Raw genomic sequence first — 16,721 nt, forward strand, 5'->3', positions numbered from 1 at the left:
ACCAGAAACTAGATAGCCCATCTTCCCCAGTCCCAGGGAAGGGAATACAGCTGATGCCTGCAACTGAGACTCCTATCCATCCAGGGTCTGTTCTCAGGAACTCCGGGCAAATATTGTTACAAGAATAAAACTAAGATCATGCTTTCAAATTCCACCCAAAATAGAAATAATTACTTGCAAACACATAGAATGGACTTTGTTCTACCAATGGCATAGGCACCCATAAAGAGGCACACACTCCTCCCATCAGGCATCACACCTCTGTGCCAGCAAAAGGCACAAAAGAAATGCTATCAATTTAAAAATTAGTCTTTAAAAGGCCTCCTAGGCAAAATCCATCCAGACTCTGTTCCATACCACACAAAATACTCCAAATCTGAGAGAACATTATTGAGTTTATTTATCCTCAAAGCCACTATTAGAACAATAATCTCTCTGATTAAACAGAGCTGCAGTCATGTTTGGAACCACGGTTTCAATGTTATAAATTTCACTTGTTAAAAACAGAGATAAAACAAAGTCACTACAGCCCTCACTCAGCAGGTGGATGGGGTCTGGTAACCAAGGTGTCACCACAGAAATGGAGTCTTTAATCCTTCAATTTCCTTCTTGACTTCCCAGACCACTGTGTTCCAAAGAAGACCACTTCTGTAGCATGGGAGCCAGGGGAATGGTGCGGCTCCATGCTGTGATATGTGTCACTCCTTCTGGTAGCAAGAACTTATACAAAATTCTCAAACCATCCTTATGTTGTTAGCTTAAGAGGCTAGTTAAGGTTTATAGCTCTTACTACAAGTGACAGAAACCATACACTCCTCCAGCTCCACTTCCACCTATAAAGCTCCCAGGTGTGCCACTTCCCAGTAAGTGTCCCACCAATCTCCTACACTCCTCCCACACAGCTTCTGCTCCTCACACATACCCAGCCAGCCTGGCCCCAGGTGGCAGTCATCTGCATGTGACAGAACCACACTATGAGTTTCTCAACAGCTCTGTAACTCTACTTGTAGCTTTGCTGCTGCAATAAAGAGAGCTATGGCTAATTCCTACACAAATTTCAAGGATTCTCATGAGGGTGGTATTCACCTGTTAGTTTTTTCATCCTGTGAGAGGAGACAACATAGCTCAGATGAGAACTAACAAAGAAACATATCAGAAAGAGGCAGCAACACAGTTGTGATGGAAAGAGATCCCTTTGCAAAGGAGGTCCACTCCCCTGACAGCTCTCAGCTTGGAGCCCTGGCAATCCCTGTCTCACACCCGGCAGGAGCAGTGTTACTCAGCAGTGTTGACACCACAAAGCACAGCAATCCAGGAAGACAAAAAGGACCCGAAGGATTAAAGACCTTCTATACAGGGCCTCATCCACGTCGCACTAAGATACAGTGACTTAGCTCCATTTGTAATTTACAGCCCATTTGCTGCTAAACCTCAGCTCCAAAAAGTCAGATTAAAAGCAACACTATTTATCAGAGGCTTAAAACCCTCTCAGACATAAGAGGAAGACAGTACAAGGGACACCTAGAACTGAGAGGCACCTCTAATAGCTGATCTTATCTGTAATGCATTTACTCAGGGAGGGAGGATGGGAGCTGGGTGCTCACACCAGTGCCAACCATTCCTGCCTTGGCCACAGGGATTTAAACGCAGCCCTCCCGAGTGATACACCACCCTAGCAGCCTAGCTCAGTTACTACTGCTGTGATGGGGAAAGGTTTCTTTGCACAGGCCAGCTTCTCAGGCAGTTTACAGCAGCTCCCCAGCATTCCATGAGTCCCCTCAACCAGGGAAGCACGGCTGACAGCAGCTGGCATAAACAACACATCTGGTAACAGCTTTTCCATTCCCTACTCAAAAGACTCAGAGGGTAAGTGCCTTTGCCCTGAGATACTTCCTTAGCTGAGGAGAAGCTGCTTGTGTTGGGAGACCTCACTCGATACTCACCTCTGCTCAGCCATAAAGAACTACATTAGCCACATTTGCAAACACAAGGAACAATGCCTTACAGTCAGGCTGGAAAATACATTTGGAGCACATGAGACATTTCAGGCTTCTCCTCCCCTTAAAATCTCACATTAACCCCTCTGAGTGCAAGCAGATGAGAGCTGTTTCATCTCTGTGGATTTACACCAAAATTCTTGTGTTTTATCAGAGAGTAAACCAGTAGGTTAATCCTTTCAGACCAGGTCTTTGATCCATCTGGTCAGGCACTTTCAAAGTAAGAGTTAGGAACATGTCATAACTTGTAATGTCTCTCACTGCACCAGATCCTTTCCTGGTAAATATTTTGTAATTCCAAGTGGTTCCTAGTTGGGAAAATCTGACAAATGGGTTGTCAAATCATCCCACACATGGAGGGATGACCTAGAAAAGAAGACAGAATTTGAATATTCACTCTCTTCTCCAATATACAGCAAGGAAGGCACAAAATTAAATGATATGAGGTAGGTCCCAAACAAATAACAAGTGATCATTTGGCAGTGCATAGTTAAGGTGTGAAATACTCTACCACAGGACGTTCTGCATGTAAATACCCCTACACAGATTTGGTGGTGTAAAATGAACAGGATTAGGCAGAAAAAACTTACTGGGTTACTAATGCAGGAGGATAGGCTACTGGGGGAAGCTGTAGGTCTAACATGGGATGGATGCTCCTAAATCCCATTCATGGAAGCAGGACACAGAGCACCATGCAATTACTTGCAATGTCACAAGGTAAGGGGGATGCACAAAGTGTGACAGTGTTCTGCCAGGTCCAACTCACCCCACCACAGAATGCTACTGAGACAGTGTCTAAGCACCACATACCAAATTAGCATCCCCACATATCAGCTCACGGGCAACATGGGAAAAGCTGCATGCACTGCAGCCCTCTCCAAAACACCATTGAGGGGTTTCCCAAAAGTGATTGGCTCTGTCCAAGCCAGAACAAAAAGGGGTCTCTCAGAACAAAACAATCTATACATGGAAGCTGCTGATTTTTCAAGCCTCTAAATTATTTCAGTTTATATGCTTTACACCAAATACTTCTGTTCTTTCTTCTTAATTAGCCTCTTGCCATAGTTATTTCCTTGGAATAACCAACTCATAGGAATAAAGAAAAACTATATATAAAAAAAAAAACCACATGCACAAGAATAGTCTGGCTGCAGACAACTGTCTGGAATAACCACTTGGCTTTGTGTGTAATAACTGGGTGACAGGATATGGAAGGATTATTTTATATTTTTCCAGCTTATATCCAGACACACTCTTAGCAAACTGGAGAACTTAGCTGCCTGTCTGGCACCTTTCCTTAAGATGGGAAATTCCCCATTCAACCAAAGGAAATTTTATTCTCATCTTATGTCCATATAGAGCTTGGCAGATTGTGTTATGCCAAGAAGTAAGGACATGAATTAAATAAAAACCAGCATGCATCATGGAAACAATGTGACCCTGTTAGGAAGGAGTAAGATGAGACAGATTGCTGAATAAAATAGATGTGAAGGGGTAGAATCTTTGTGCTATCAGCAACTCAAATTGCCTGATCTCCTTGAAATCCTGGCTCAAAACCAGGTTTGTAGCCCAGAAAAATCAATTAATCAGCTACCAAGGAATAGTTTGATACCTAGGTATATCAGAAACTAAGGCCTGCCTATTCTCATTGTGGACATTTATGAATATTGAGGTATTTGGACATCTCACAAATACCAGGCATCTCCCATCCTTTCATAAATCTAAATTTAGATAAGGACCATCTGCTTGAAGTCAGGCAACAAACTGCAGGTGAACCTATCCATGAAACAGGAGACATGACTAACAAAACACTAACATCTCACGTGGCCTGATGCTGGAGCTAGGATGGGGAGGTGAATCCAGGCAAAGCAGCAGAGGCCTTTCCTCAGGTGTGTTTGCTGGGCACAAGGACCAACCAACCCATTCATGTTGTTTGAGGGAGGCAACCCACAGCCTACCAGCTATCCCTATGCCTTAGGGACACCTCCCCAGGTTTCACTGCATCTCCTGGCTCACAGCATTCATCCAAAGGGCGCATGCCAGTGGAGCACAGACATTTACCTGCTCCCAGCACCACAGCTCAGGCCTGGGCAAGCTGGAGTTCTCTGCAGCAGGCTGAGCCTGGATGATGAGCTGCCTGGAGAAGAGTGCTGGGGGAGGAGAGGGCTGGAAACAAAGAAACAAGGGGCTGGTCCACACCAGCTGCTTTGGGAAGCACTCACACAATCTTCTTTGGGCTTTTAGCCCCTGCCACCCTTAGATGACATTCTTTTGTGCTAACATAGAATAACTAGAAAGAACCAGGATTTGGATTACTGCACATGCTGCAATGTAGCAGCTTCGGTGCAAATCTACCAAGCAAGATAGTTTCTTACATACAAGTCCAACAGGAAGTTTCCATATGCATCCATGGTATTTCACCTTCCATGAAGCCATCAAGGATGGTCCAGAGAACATGTGAGTTCTTCACAAGTGTACTCTGTTGTGCCATTCCAATTCTGCTAGAGCTGCTCAACGGGACAACAGCAAAAGTTCACCTGGCTGAGCACTTGGTGTGCTGCAGTGATTATAAAGGAGATTAAAACAACAACAAAACAAAACAGACAAAAACAAACAAACTAAAAAACCCTCATCATCATGTAAGATCTGCTCCCTCTGCCTCAGCCAGCTCCTGAGATGCCCCAGCCTAAAAATGCCTGTCCTACAGGAACTGAACCATTCAGTGTGACATACAGACTGAGGTACATACGGATGCCAGGTCTGTGTCCAAACAGACCAGTCCATGGCAGAGAGGAGGTTATAATGGGAACAAAGAGCAAGAACATAGCAAGAGAGGGAAGAAATGCCTAGAGACATTGTCCACCCACAAGGCGTGACCATGCCAAAACAGAAGAAACCTTATTTGAGCCATGCTTCACCTGCTTGCTGCATCCCCACAGCTTGGGCAGCCCTGTGCCCAGACTGGCATGGAGACAGCTCTGCACAGGTCACACTGGGCCATATGTCCCTTACATCAACTCCCAGGCCTGGGTCACAGCAGAGTTCGCTGCACAGGGAATGCTTTCAGTGCACATAAAGGTCACAACTAATTGGCTTTTCTCTAAATCCTCGCCTGGGTGTTCCCGCTGAGCACTTGTGGGTGGTGCTGGTGCCTATTCACAAACAGCTTAGCGGCCTGGCTGCTGCTCACCGGTGGCAGGGGGACAAGGGGACAGGCAGGCGCTGCCCAGGGCCACGTCCAGCAGCTCCAGCGGCAGCACACAGCCCTGCACACACATACCTGCCACGCCGGTTGCTAGGAAGAGCTGGATCACCCGGCAACCTGAATCCCTCTCAACAGGAGAACAGGGGCTACAGATAAAGGCACGGGGGTGGGAGGGGTTGGCGCTGCCTACAATGTGTGTGGGAGTGTTATTTCCCGCTGAAAAGGGAATACAGCCCTTGGTTCCCATTCTGAGGGAGCCCAACAACACTGTTGTGACCCCAGGCATGCTCCAGGAACAGCCAGGGAAGCTGGCCAGGCTGACACATTACAGCAGAGTGGTGCCCTGCCCACCCACCACTCCGCAAAACTCTCCTAAGCAGATGCAAGCCTTGCTTTTTACTATGAAAAAAAAAAAGTGAACCCACTTTTTTGTGAAAGCCACATAATTAAAATAAATAATGACCTGGTTTTGCTTTCTGTTTTCACCTCAAATATGAGCTCTTTACGTGCTCAAGAAGACATTTAACAACCCAAACAGTGCAACAAATTTGGAACTTGTAGGACAATGCATGACAGCAGGAAATTAAGAACTGCACTATGCAGCAAAGAAAAACAATCAGTTTTCACTGAAATCCCCAAATACATAGCACTGACTTTTCAGAATCTAGTTTTTCATTCAAATAAAAACCAAAAATTGGGAAATACAAGGAAAAGTAATGAAATTTCTTTGTGCCTTTGGGAGGTGGACTTTTTTAAGCTACTCCATAGTTTCCTATCCATCATAAAGGCAGCTGAGAGAATGTCTCAACAAACTACCTCAATTTCCATGAATGCCCCATCATGCTGTACATGCAGGATCTGCAATTTGTCTGAAGTATCACTCTTTGGAATTAAGTCATTACAGGAGATTATAAGTGCTGAATGCCTGCACAGAAAAGATGACAACCCTTAAAGATCCAGATCTTCAAAGCCAAGTAGAAAGAATCGCAAACCCATTATTTTACAATGCCTCAGGCAGAAGTCTCAAAAACCTAAGGCTTAAAGTGGCTGGGATTGCCTGTTCTACTCTTTGCCTTAGCTAAGTATCTATCACAGCACTTAGCTTACTTAGCAGAGTATCTAACCACTAACATACATATTTTCAGTCCAAATTATCACAAGCCTAACTTCAGGCACATTCATAGGTACTCCAAAAGTCAAAATTGTACTTGCACACTCAGATTCACACGTTTGTGTCTTTCCTGTGATAATGACAAACCAGAAGCACCTAACGTAGCCAGCTGGTGTAACAGGAAGAAAAGCAAACTTTCAATGTAAAACAGAGCCCTCCAGCTCTAGAGGAATGAACCTGTGGCATCTGCTGAAAAACCCACAAAGGAGAGAAAACCTGCATACACCACAGCAGACAAAGCTAAATTTTTCCTGTGCCAAGCTGAAGACCTGTGACACACGACAAGCAGTCAGCCCAAAGGAAGGCTGAAATCAGTCTGTCCTCATTCAAAGTAAGCCTGAGCACTTGAGCAGATCTTTGACAGCATACTCACTGTGCATCAATAATAATGTCATTCCACTCTTTTTTTTTTTTGGTCTAAGGAGAAAAAAAATAATGCTCCCAGCTCCAGAGTAACAAGCTACCACAGGGACACTGACTGAGGGAGTCACTGCCTGCAGCCTTGAGGTTCACTTTGCACAGCCAGCTGAATCCCCTTCACACAGGGAGGATGAAGATGATTCCCAGTTGCCTGTTGGGGCTGGCCAGCCAGACCAGAGTCTTACAGCTGATTCCAGGTGCAGATGCCAATAGAAAATAACTGAGATGATTTTCTGGCCCCCAGTGCTGTGTATGCTCGTGTCTAAGCCGCAAGAGTACATGAAGAGAACTGACACAGTGGCTTTGCTAGCACCTAGCACACAATTCCCTTTAGGCAGGTAAAAGGCTAAAGTTATGTAGAAGAGAGATGCAGTTCTCTGTCACCAGAACACTCACATTTGACTTTGTATCACTGATCAACATTAAGGAAGTGACAAACATGTCTGTATTATCTCTGCCCAAGACCAAAGTGAATATGCCAAGTACATAAGTAATTAAACAGCTTTTGTTGATTAGAACATCAGTTGTATCACCTCCAAAGTTGTTTGTGTCAACAGCAAGCTGGAATGAAATTGCCACCTTTAAAGTGCTCAGTCTTCTTTAGCTGCATGTTCCAGCCAGTTAATTTTTTAACACACCACAATCCAACTGTTTCATTCTGATAACACCTAGGGCCACTAATTAAGGGCTTAGTTTGACTGGCAATGCACAGACTTGTTCCAGCCAGATGCTCCCTGCCCGAAGGAGCTTGCTTGCAAGTAAAGCTCAGAAAACAGACACCCACACTTGAGCCACTACATAAATAGCAAGGCCCCAAGAGTTAAAGAGAAACTTGGAAGAAACATATTTGTGTGAGAAACCCCTACCCCAAATTGTGGGGATGAATAAGACATTTGATTTACAGAAAGCTCATGGAGTTGGTCTGAGAACACTTCTAAGGGCTCAATATCAGTACTCCATCACAAACCCACATGCAAGCCCAAGATATGCATTTTAAAAGCTCCTTGATCAGCATGACTTAATAGTTCAAGAAGTGCTTCTCAAAGCTACAAGTCTAAAACTAGGAAAGAAAATAATAAAAAATTATACTAGACTGTAATACTGGACAACCAACAAAAAAAAAAAAAAATTAAAATCAGGCATTGAGTTACAGGCCCCTCTCACTTTCCTGGTTTTGAAGCATTCCACTACCATATGGGACACTCCCCTGATCCCACTTTTTTCCTTCTGTCTCAAGTGCTCTGGAAACACTTAGTTGCCAGCAGTTATCAAAGATGATCCCTAACCTTTGAAGTCAGACCTACTTCTGGCTCAAAAGCAGCCCAAAAGGTTCCTGAATCTGGCCTAATATCTAGCCAATAACACCAGATCATTGAAATAAGTGGTAGACCAAAGACCAAGGCACCAGGCAATGCCCTCTCCTTTCCTGGATTGAGTCACAGCAGCTGAAGGTTGAAGAGCTGAAGCTCTTAAGCTAACAGGCTGTGCTATGAGCTCAGGAGTGGACATGCTGCCCCTACCAAAGGGGCACAAATATCCAATGGAAAGACACCTCAGAAAACTTGACATGCACAACTCCACAGGCTCTGATGAGATGCTTCCACAAATGTTGAGAAAGCTGACAAATACCATGGCTAGGGCATTCAGGATCATCTTTGGAAGGTCATGGCAATCAGAGAGAGGCGGCGGAGAACTGGAAAAAACCAAATGTTATCCCAGTCTTCAAAAAAGGCAAGAATTAGGAGTCAGGCAACTACCAGCCAGTCTGCCTCAATCCCTAGAAATGTGATGGAATACCTCATTCTGGAGGCCATGTCTATCCACATGGATGACAAGGAGTAGTCAGCATGAATTTACCAATGTCATGCCTGACACACCCAATTGCCTTCTAAAATGAAACAACTGCCTGGCTGGACAAAGGGACAGCAGTGGATATTGTCTGCATTGACTTCAGCAAGACTTTCAACACTGTCTCTCACAACATCCTCATAGGCAAACTCACGAAGCATGGACTGGATGAGTGGACAGGGAGGTGGATTGAGAACTGGCTGATGGTCATAATCAGTGGCAGACAGTCTGGATGAAGGCCTGTCATTAGTGGTGTCCCCCAAGGTTCAATACTAGGCCCAATATTGTTTAACTCATTCATCAATGACTTGGATGAAGGGGCAGATGCCTCCACATCAAGTTCACTGATGTCACAAATTTGGGAGGAGTGGCTGATACCCCAGAGGGCTGTGCAGCCCTTCATAAGGACAGGTTGGAGAGATGGGCACAGAGGAATCTTCTGAAATTCAACAAAGCTAAGTGCAGAGTCCTGCACCTGGGGAAAAATAACCACATGGAACAGCACAGGCTCAGGTGCTGGAAAGGAGCTCTGTGGAGAAGGACCTGAGGGTCCCTGTGGACAACAAGCCATCCATGAGCCAGCAGCGTGTCCTGGGGTGCTTTAGGAAGAGCACTGCCAGCAGGTCAAGGTGATCCTGCCCCTCTACTCAGCCCTGGTGAGGCACATCTGGAGTGCTGTGTCCAGTTCTGGGCTCCTCAGTACAAGAGAGACGTAGATCTCCTGAGTGGGTCCAGTGGAGGGTAACAAAGATGATTAAGGGACTGGAACATCTCTCTTACAGGGAAGGCTGAGGGAGCTGGGCCTGCTCAGTTTCAGAGGCAACACAGAGAATCTCACCAATGTATATAAACAGCTAAAGAGGGGGTGTCAAGAAGATGGAACCAGGCTCTCAGAAGTGCTGAGCAATAGGACAAGTGGCAATAGGCAGGAGCAGATGGATGCACAGAAGTTCCACCGAAACATAAGGAAGAACTTATTTACTGTATGGGCGACCAGGTCCAGAGAGGTTGTGGAGTCTTCTTCACTGGAGTTATTCAAGAGCTCCCTGGACACAATCCTGTGCCCCATGCTCTAGCATTACCCTGCTTGAGCAGGGTGCCTGGAACAGATGATCCCTTCCAACCTTACCTATTCTGGAATTCTGTGAAGCAAAGTCAGCTGTCTTCCAAGGCAAGGCACTCAAATTTGAACCCTAACTATCACACTTGACAGCCCAGCCACCCTTATCAGAAACTGCTGGCTGAGCAGGCTAACCCAACATCAGGTGAAGTGTCAGTCAGTCCCTCCCTTCCCACCATGGTGACTTCTGGTGAAAGGGAAATGGAGAGACACTTTCTGAGAGACACCAGCACATCTCGAGTCAAAATCCTCTGAGGAGCCCTAGCTGCCAACTGCCTAAAGGCCAGCTTTAGAATGGAAAAAGAGAAGTCCATTACATCAACACCCAGAGATTGCTTATTTTTCGGTTTCACTTACAGAAGGCCATGGTATCCCCTCAGCTTCTCCAAGCAGGGGAAAACTAGGAGGCCCTATTACAGCTACACTAAACCAACTGAAGACACACCATACAAAAATAAAACCTTTATAGTGGGCAGAAATTTCTTCCTGAAAAGATTTCCAAAGCTTGGATGCCAATCCAAGATTGGTCAAGTCTTCCACGCTTGTAAAAATGAGTTGACAATTTACCCAAGGAAGGCTCCTGGGACTTGGGCTAATTTCAGTACAGTTGTAATCTAGAAGCACACCAGCAGCTTGCTTTTCCTTCAATTTGGGAACTTCCCAAAAAAGTCATAAAGTGCTAAAGTGAGTGGGCAATGAAGGAGATGAGCAGCTAAGCACACTGTTATTAAAGCTCAGAAAGCACTTGGTTTGGGTGGTCAATGTAGATTAATTCTTACTCTATCCAACCTACAGACCTGGGTCTGTGCTCTCACCTAACTTTTCAGTAGGTTTCAATGACAGCACACTGGACCTTTTAAATAATGCATTTACCATACAAGCCAGAATATGTACAGACCTGCACAGACACAGACCAAGGCCAAGAAGGCTGAGTCTGGTCAGTGCCTGGCAGCCCCACATCATGAGGGCAGTAGAGCAAAATGGTACAGGACATTTGGCCTTGACACAGGGTCCATGCACAGCACAGCCACCAGAAGCTTCCACACTGCTCACCCCTGTGACACCTATCCAGGGTTCATACCTGCAAGGAGCTCTGGTCCAACACCTAAGACAGAGCACTGCACACTCCATTAAGCAATTAGTATGCTGCTGCAAGGCTCAACCAAGACCAGGCAGCTGCACACGGTCCCCAAAGGCCCACAAAACAGATTTAAAGACAGAGTTTGCACGTCTGGCTTTCTGCCCATACACATGTGTACCAGTCATTGTAGCACGCCCCACTGCAGGCTGCAGAGACAGCTCTGATGAGCTATGCAACAGCCTTGCAAGCAAGGCACAGTGCAAGCTGAACTGTCTCTACTGAGCCTGCAAAAATGCAGACCACCTGTCTGCAGCACAAAACCTTGGCACTAACATGAACAAAATGGCTGCAGATGCCCACTCATGCACATTTTCCTGCATGCCTCCAAGCATCCTGAAGGCTGTATCCACCTCTGAGAGCTCCTTCCAAAGATTCTCACGGTTTCACAACCTGAGGCTCCAAGAGACAAACAATAAAGCTAAAGGAAGAGATTGCAGCTGTAAGGCCCAGAAACACAGTGTTAAAAAAACCCTCACTGCCTCTGCAAATACTCTGCGCTGAATTGATCCAGTACAACCTAAAGCATTGCCCTTACTTTACTTCCAACAATAAAACCTAACCCTGCCTCCCCTGAGAGCCACAAAATGTGCAATCCCCGGAGGAAGAAGTACAGCAAACTTTGTTAGAAACAGTGCTGATGTTTCATCAAAGTTGCCATCAGCCTGTCCAGAGTGACTGCGCAGAAGTGCAGCCACACGGCAATGAGCCTCTGTGTAACACATACAAAAGACTCCACTAGAGTCTGGTATACGGATCCCCAGCCCCCAACTCAGGCAACGAGGGCTGCTACTTTTCCCAGATCCCTTCTTTTATTTGGGGCCAGGTGCTGCACTTCCCACAGCATTGGTGCCAATCCAGAGCAACTCTGCTGATTTCAGGGGATATCCCTTGGTTCACAACAATTTTGCCAAATCAGGATTTGGTATTTTTTTCGCATTCGTCATGGCTCCATTTTTATCCTGCGGTAAATGGCTCAAAAATTCCTCTTTATATTTGGCAGGAAGGGCTTAGACAGTTCTCATCCTGAATCTGTGGTCCTCAGTTTTATTTTAAACATTAAAAACGGATGTAAGAAGAATCTGGAAAGCTGGGTCAAAGCAATGATCCAGCCTGCAAACTTCAGCTCAGATTCTGGCCTTGAGGACCAGAAGAAGGAGAAATGCAAATAACGAGCTGAAAGGCATTTTAGGTAAATCATGTCTGTACAGTACCTAGCACAGTGGGATTCTAGCCTGGAAAGGGCTGAGAGGCTACGGATTGCCCATGTACAAAGGTATCTAGGCAAATGCCTACACAGTTAAATGTGAATCCCATCAAAAGGAAAATATTCTAAAGAACAGACAGATACATCTGTCTCCATACACCTTTCTGTATTATCCGAATTGTGCAGGGTAACTCTGAGTGCATAGGAACGGGACTTTAAGTAACAGGAATACAGCCTAGGCCAGTTCCTCCTGAGCACACTGGCTGAGAGGAAACTGACCCAGCATAATAAACACTGCAAGTTTCCAGCTTCTCAAGGCCCTCTTAGTAGTTACCTGAAGGGGACAAAAAACAACCGAGACAAAACTGGCTTTCCTTACCTTTAGCTGGAAAGGTTGAATTTCATTCAAACTCTGGTTCCTGAGCTTTTTGGTGAGGATCTTCAGCATGGTACAAATCCGAGGAGCCAAGAAAGGGTTAAGCATACACACACGCACGCATCTGCATCTGCCGCGCCGCTGCCGCTACGCTCGGCGGAGCTGCGCGGAGCTCGCATCCAGCGCCGCAGGTACACGGCGGCGGCGGCGGGGCACGGCTCCGCACAGCCCCGGCTCCCGGCTGCGCCCCTTCCCCTCCTGTCCTGCAGCCCTCCGCGCTGCCACGCAAAGGGAATCCCGCTCCAAAGCCTACAGAAAAAAAACTGAGCACCAAACTTCCTCTGCCTTCCACCCCCTCCTCAGTTACGCTTCAGAAAGGAGGGAGGTACCAGCTGGCAGCGTGCTGCAGGGGACGAGAGACACTCGGCGCAGAGCGCTCACTGCGGGACGGCAGAGCTCCCTGGGCGAGGCGCCGGGCTCCGCTCACGGCAGCGCTGCCGCCCGGTCAGCCCCGGGCGGGTATCGGGCATCGCGCCCCGCTGCTGCCGCGGGCCGCCGCCACCCCGGGCTCCCTCCGGCACCGCCGCCACGGGAAACTCGTACCGAGCGGCGCGGCAGCCGCGGCGCACATTGGCCCGACGGGGCGGGACGGGGCGGGACGGGGCGGCACGGGGCGGGGACTCCGCTTAAAGGGTCACCGGCCCTTCCCGGCCGCCGGCGTTCCTTGAGTCCCCCGAGCTGCTCGGGATATGAGGAACTGGTCGCTGACTCTGCGCTACCGCATCCTTGCTTGCAGCCCGGTCAGTCCAGGGATCCCACAAAGGGATGCCGTGACCTGTCTGTCCTGCCCTCCGATCCAGAGCACAGATCCATAGGGAGGGCTCGAGGGTCCTGTCTCGAGTCCCTTGAGCCACCCCGGGAACTCGCACGGCGCCTGCAGCAGCAGTGAAGTCGCCACAGTCTTTCCCCACAGAAACGCAGGCGCGGGGCCAGGCCGGCACCAGCTCCTGCTGCACCAGCCATCCTCGGGCACAAGCAAGGTGCCCCGTTTCCATAGGCAGTCCACCAGCAGCTCCCTGGCAAAACAGTCAGGAAAGTTATCAGAGGCTGACTGATAGGCTCCCGGGCCCTTTGAACCCACAGGAAGCCGCCGACACGTTTGGCAGCAGTAACAGCAAAGGGCTTTCACCCACTGCCAGCTCCGTGCCAGCGATGAACTCCCCGTGTCTGGGTGAAAGGTCCCTGTTGCCCATTACCGGTCCCTGGGGGCCAGCAGAGCCTTTTGTCCCAACCTTCCTCCTGGGACAGGCCAGGAAGCATTGCAGAGGTCTCTGCTTGTGTACAAATTCCAGAGGAGCACGGGCTGGTTAACTGTGGGTTCCCAGTTCTCAGCCAGCAGGCCTGTAACAAGATAAGAGCGCTCCTAAAGTGCTGACTGTGGAAAAGAGAGAGCACATCTTTGCTGCGGGGGAAAGGGCCTCGGTTCAGCTCCACTAAGCAAAGTATTTTTTCTTGAAGGAGTACAACAAGCAGAGAGTCTGAGCCACAAAGCAAAATTTTTGCTTTTCAGATAGTGCCTTCTTAGAAGATGTCTGCAGTAGGAAACTGTCTCAACCATACTTGATCAGTGCATCCTGCATTCACACCGTGGACTTGTTTTCACCTATTTTTACCCAAGTTCACACCAAATTGAAATCACAATCCAACCTTATGACTCTAAGCCACCACATATTGCTATAGGTACTTCTGCTTTTTTTATTGTATGAATTAAAAAAACCCAGGGAATAGTGCACATGAGCAGATTGCTAGTCTGGCATCCTGCATCCAGCAGGAGGGAGTAAAATGCTAACTGAAACCAGAAATCCTCCATAGAGATATGCAATATTATGTTTTGCTAGATAAGAATTATTCCTGGGACATAACCAATATATATTCTAAAGCCCAACAACTGAGACTCTCTAATAATTCTTTCCTTTTTTTTTTTCCATATAAAGCGAAATTGCCCAAGCCTTTATTCATTCCTTATTTCAACTCTGGAGACAGTGGCTGTCCTTGTAATGGTCTGTAAGATATAACCCATAAACCACAGTCAGCTTAAACTACTGTGTATGATTGCTTTCCCATTCAGAGATCAAGCATGGGGGCAGGCACATGCCAGGGCCCAGTTGTTTGTTTCAGAAGAGATGAAGCTGAAAAAGCTTCCTGAAACAGGGAAAAGCAGAAGCTGCCATCCCAACTGTAACATCACAGGCTCTACCTGAGCTCACCCCACCCCACTACACCACAGGACAGCAGTGGGGAGCCCAGCCTGGGAAGGGATTGTGCTAGGCATCCTAACCTGCTGCAGGGCCAGGCCTTTCAGGGCAAGCAGCAAAATCAGGTGATGATGAACAAGTTCTTTTTTGGGGCACTTGCAATTTGAGATGAACTAATTCTACAAATGCTGCTTCTGCAACCTTTACCTATACGTGTTTCAGCAAATACCTGCAGAGCAGCTGTTTCTTTCTTGCTTTGTATTTCATATGACCAGAATCATCAATCCACGGCATCCAGCATCTCCTCTGAGTGAGGCACAGTGACACACTGCTGCAGACAGAAACAAGCAATTTAGCAGGCCCCCAGAGGAAAAGAAACCCTCACAGAAAGCAGAGCTACAACCTACTGCTGCAACCCTTAGGTGATCTGTGCCCTGAGGATGAGGCTCAATGTGCTGAATGGGTTCCCAGTAGATGACAAGTCACACTGCTGCATCACATAGTGGAAAGAAAACTTCCTGAGAGGGCTGGAGACATTGCTCCTCCACATACAGGTTGCAGAATACTACCAAGTAACTTCTATCTGAGGATAGCAAAACATTTTCCAGGGATAATTCATAGTGTTATTCCCAAAGAAAAACCCAAGTCAGAGAAGGTTACTTGACTTTCTGAAGGTCACTGAGAAAAGCTGTGGAAGAACCAAGAATAGAAGTGGTACCCCCTGGCCCCTAGCTGTATGTGCCCAGACTGTAATCTAGCCTGTTACTAGATCACACTGCTGGAGCTATGCAAAATTCAGTGGTTTCTGTTCCCAAGCATCCCATGTGATCACTCTGCTCTGTTCTTGGTTCCTGTGGGCATCTCATCCCTGGAGTTTTGATCTGCCTACTGGGTTCAAACCAAATCTCAAATCTCAAACCTAGTCCAGGTTTCCTCTGGTCACATGATAAAAGCATGAAAAATGTATCACACAACACTGAGGGTAGACCCACATGCCTGCTCCAGCATTTCTTGGAGAGCTCTTTAAGTTCCTCCTGGCCAGACCAGGAGCAGAAAGGAGGCAAGTGGCAAGTTTTCCCTGCAGGAACACATGGCACTGCAGTGACAGGGAGAGGGCAGGGGACTGTGAGTTGAGGCAGGGTGCTGGTTCACTTCCACGTGTTCCTGCCCACTGCTGCCATGGGGAAGACATCACTGGATGTCTGCTGTGCCTCATCTTACATTCCCCTGGAGACATTCCTCTGTGGGAATCCTGACCAAACAGTGCAATGAGGAGACAGGCAGTAGGGGTGAAGACAATGCAGTGAGGATTAGTTTAATGCACAGATTCCCTCTGGGCTGTGTTTCCTGTTGTGCTCAGAGGACAAGCTAATGCCTTCTGCAGTTTATCCTGCCCAAGGTGTACCACTGACACCGCCAGGTGCAAGAACAGGAATGTGTGTGGGTGCAGAAAGCCTCATTAGGCAGGCCTGGCCAAGCCTTCTCAAAAGGAAAGAGATGCTTTTTTCACCCTTTGAAGTCACCTGGGGATTTGCTCGCCCCGTGTTGCACAGTGAACCGCTTTTTGGTCTCCTCTTTCCACACGATGTGCCGTAACAGGCTCATGCTGCATCGGTGCACACACGGGTCTGAACATCGCGAGGCTGGAGGGAAAAGCCAGCCAGGGAAAAGCTTCAAGTGCCATCTGCTGGGGATCTCCCCTCATTACATCGAGGGAGACAAGGCTGAGCTGGAAAAACCCCATCCGTTCCTGCTTGCTTATGACCCTAACTGCGTGGTGTCCAAGACAGACACTGCAGGTACTGCCAGCGCCAGGCAGGGAAGGAGCATCTGCCAAGGAAAATGCTAAAAGAGAATAGGAGGGCAGGAGCAGAATGAAAGCTGAGCCTGGAGCTTGCTTGGAGGAAGATGTGGACCCAAAGCCAGGCACATCTTGAATGGTGCTCCAGAGCAGGGCCATCCACCAACAGATTCAAACACAGTC

The 16,721-nt window shown here is 47.5% G+C and overlaps 1 protein-coding gene across 2 annotated transcripts in view; it reads right to left on the reverse strand.

Moving 5' to 3' along the window:
- LOC129118038 (uncharacterized) overlaps positions 1-13,127 on the reverse strand; it is a 61,141-nt gene extending 48,014 nt beyond the window's left edge. For both annotated transcript variants that reach the window (XM_054629194.2, XM_054629193.2), the window contains exon 1: positions 12,486-13,127. In XM_054629194.2, coding sequence (XP_054485169.2) covers positions 12,486-12,590 — 105 coding nt within the window. In that variant the 5' untranslated portion in view covers positions 12,591-13,127. The remainder of the gene's footprint in view (positions 1-12,485) is intronic.
- Between the last annotated feature and the right edge of the window lie 3,594 nt (positions 13,128-16,721).

The sequence above is a fragment of the Agelaius phoeniceus genome, chromosome 3 (genome assembly GCF_051311805.1).
Source record: "Agelaius phoeniceus isolate bAgePho1 chromosome 3, bAgePho1.hap1, whole genome shotgun sequence".
NCBI classification, from domain to species: domain Eukaryota; kingdom Metazoa; phylum Chordata; class Aves; order Passeriformes; family Icteridae; genus Agelaius; species Agelaius phoeniceus.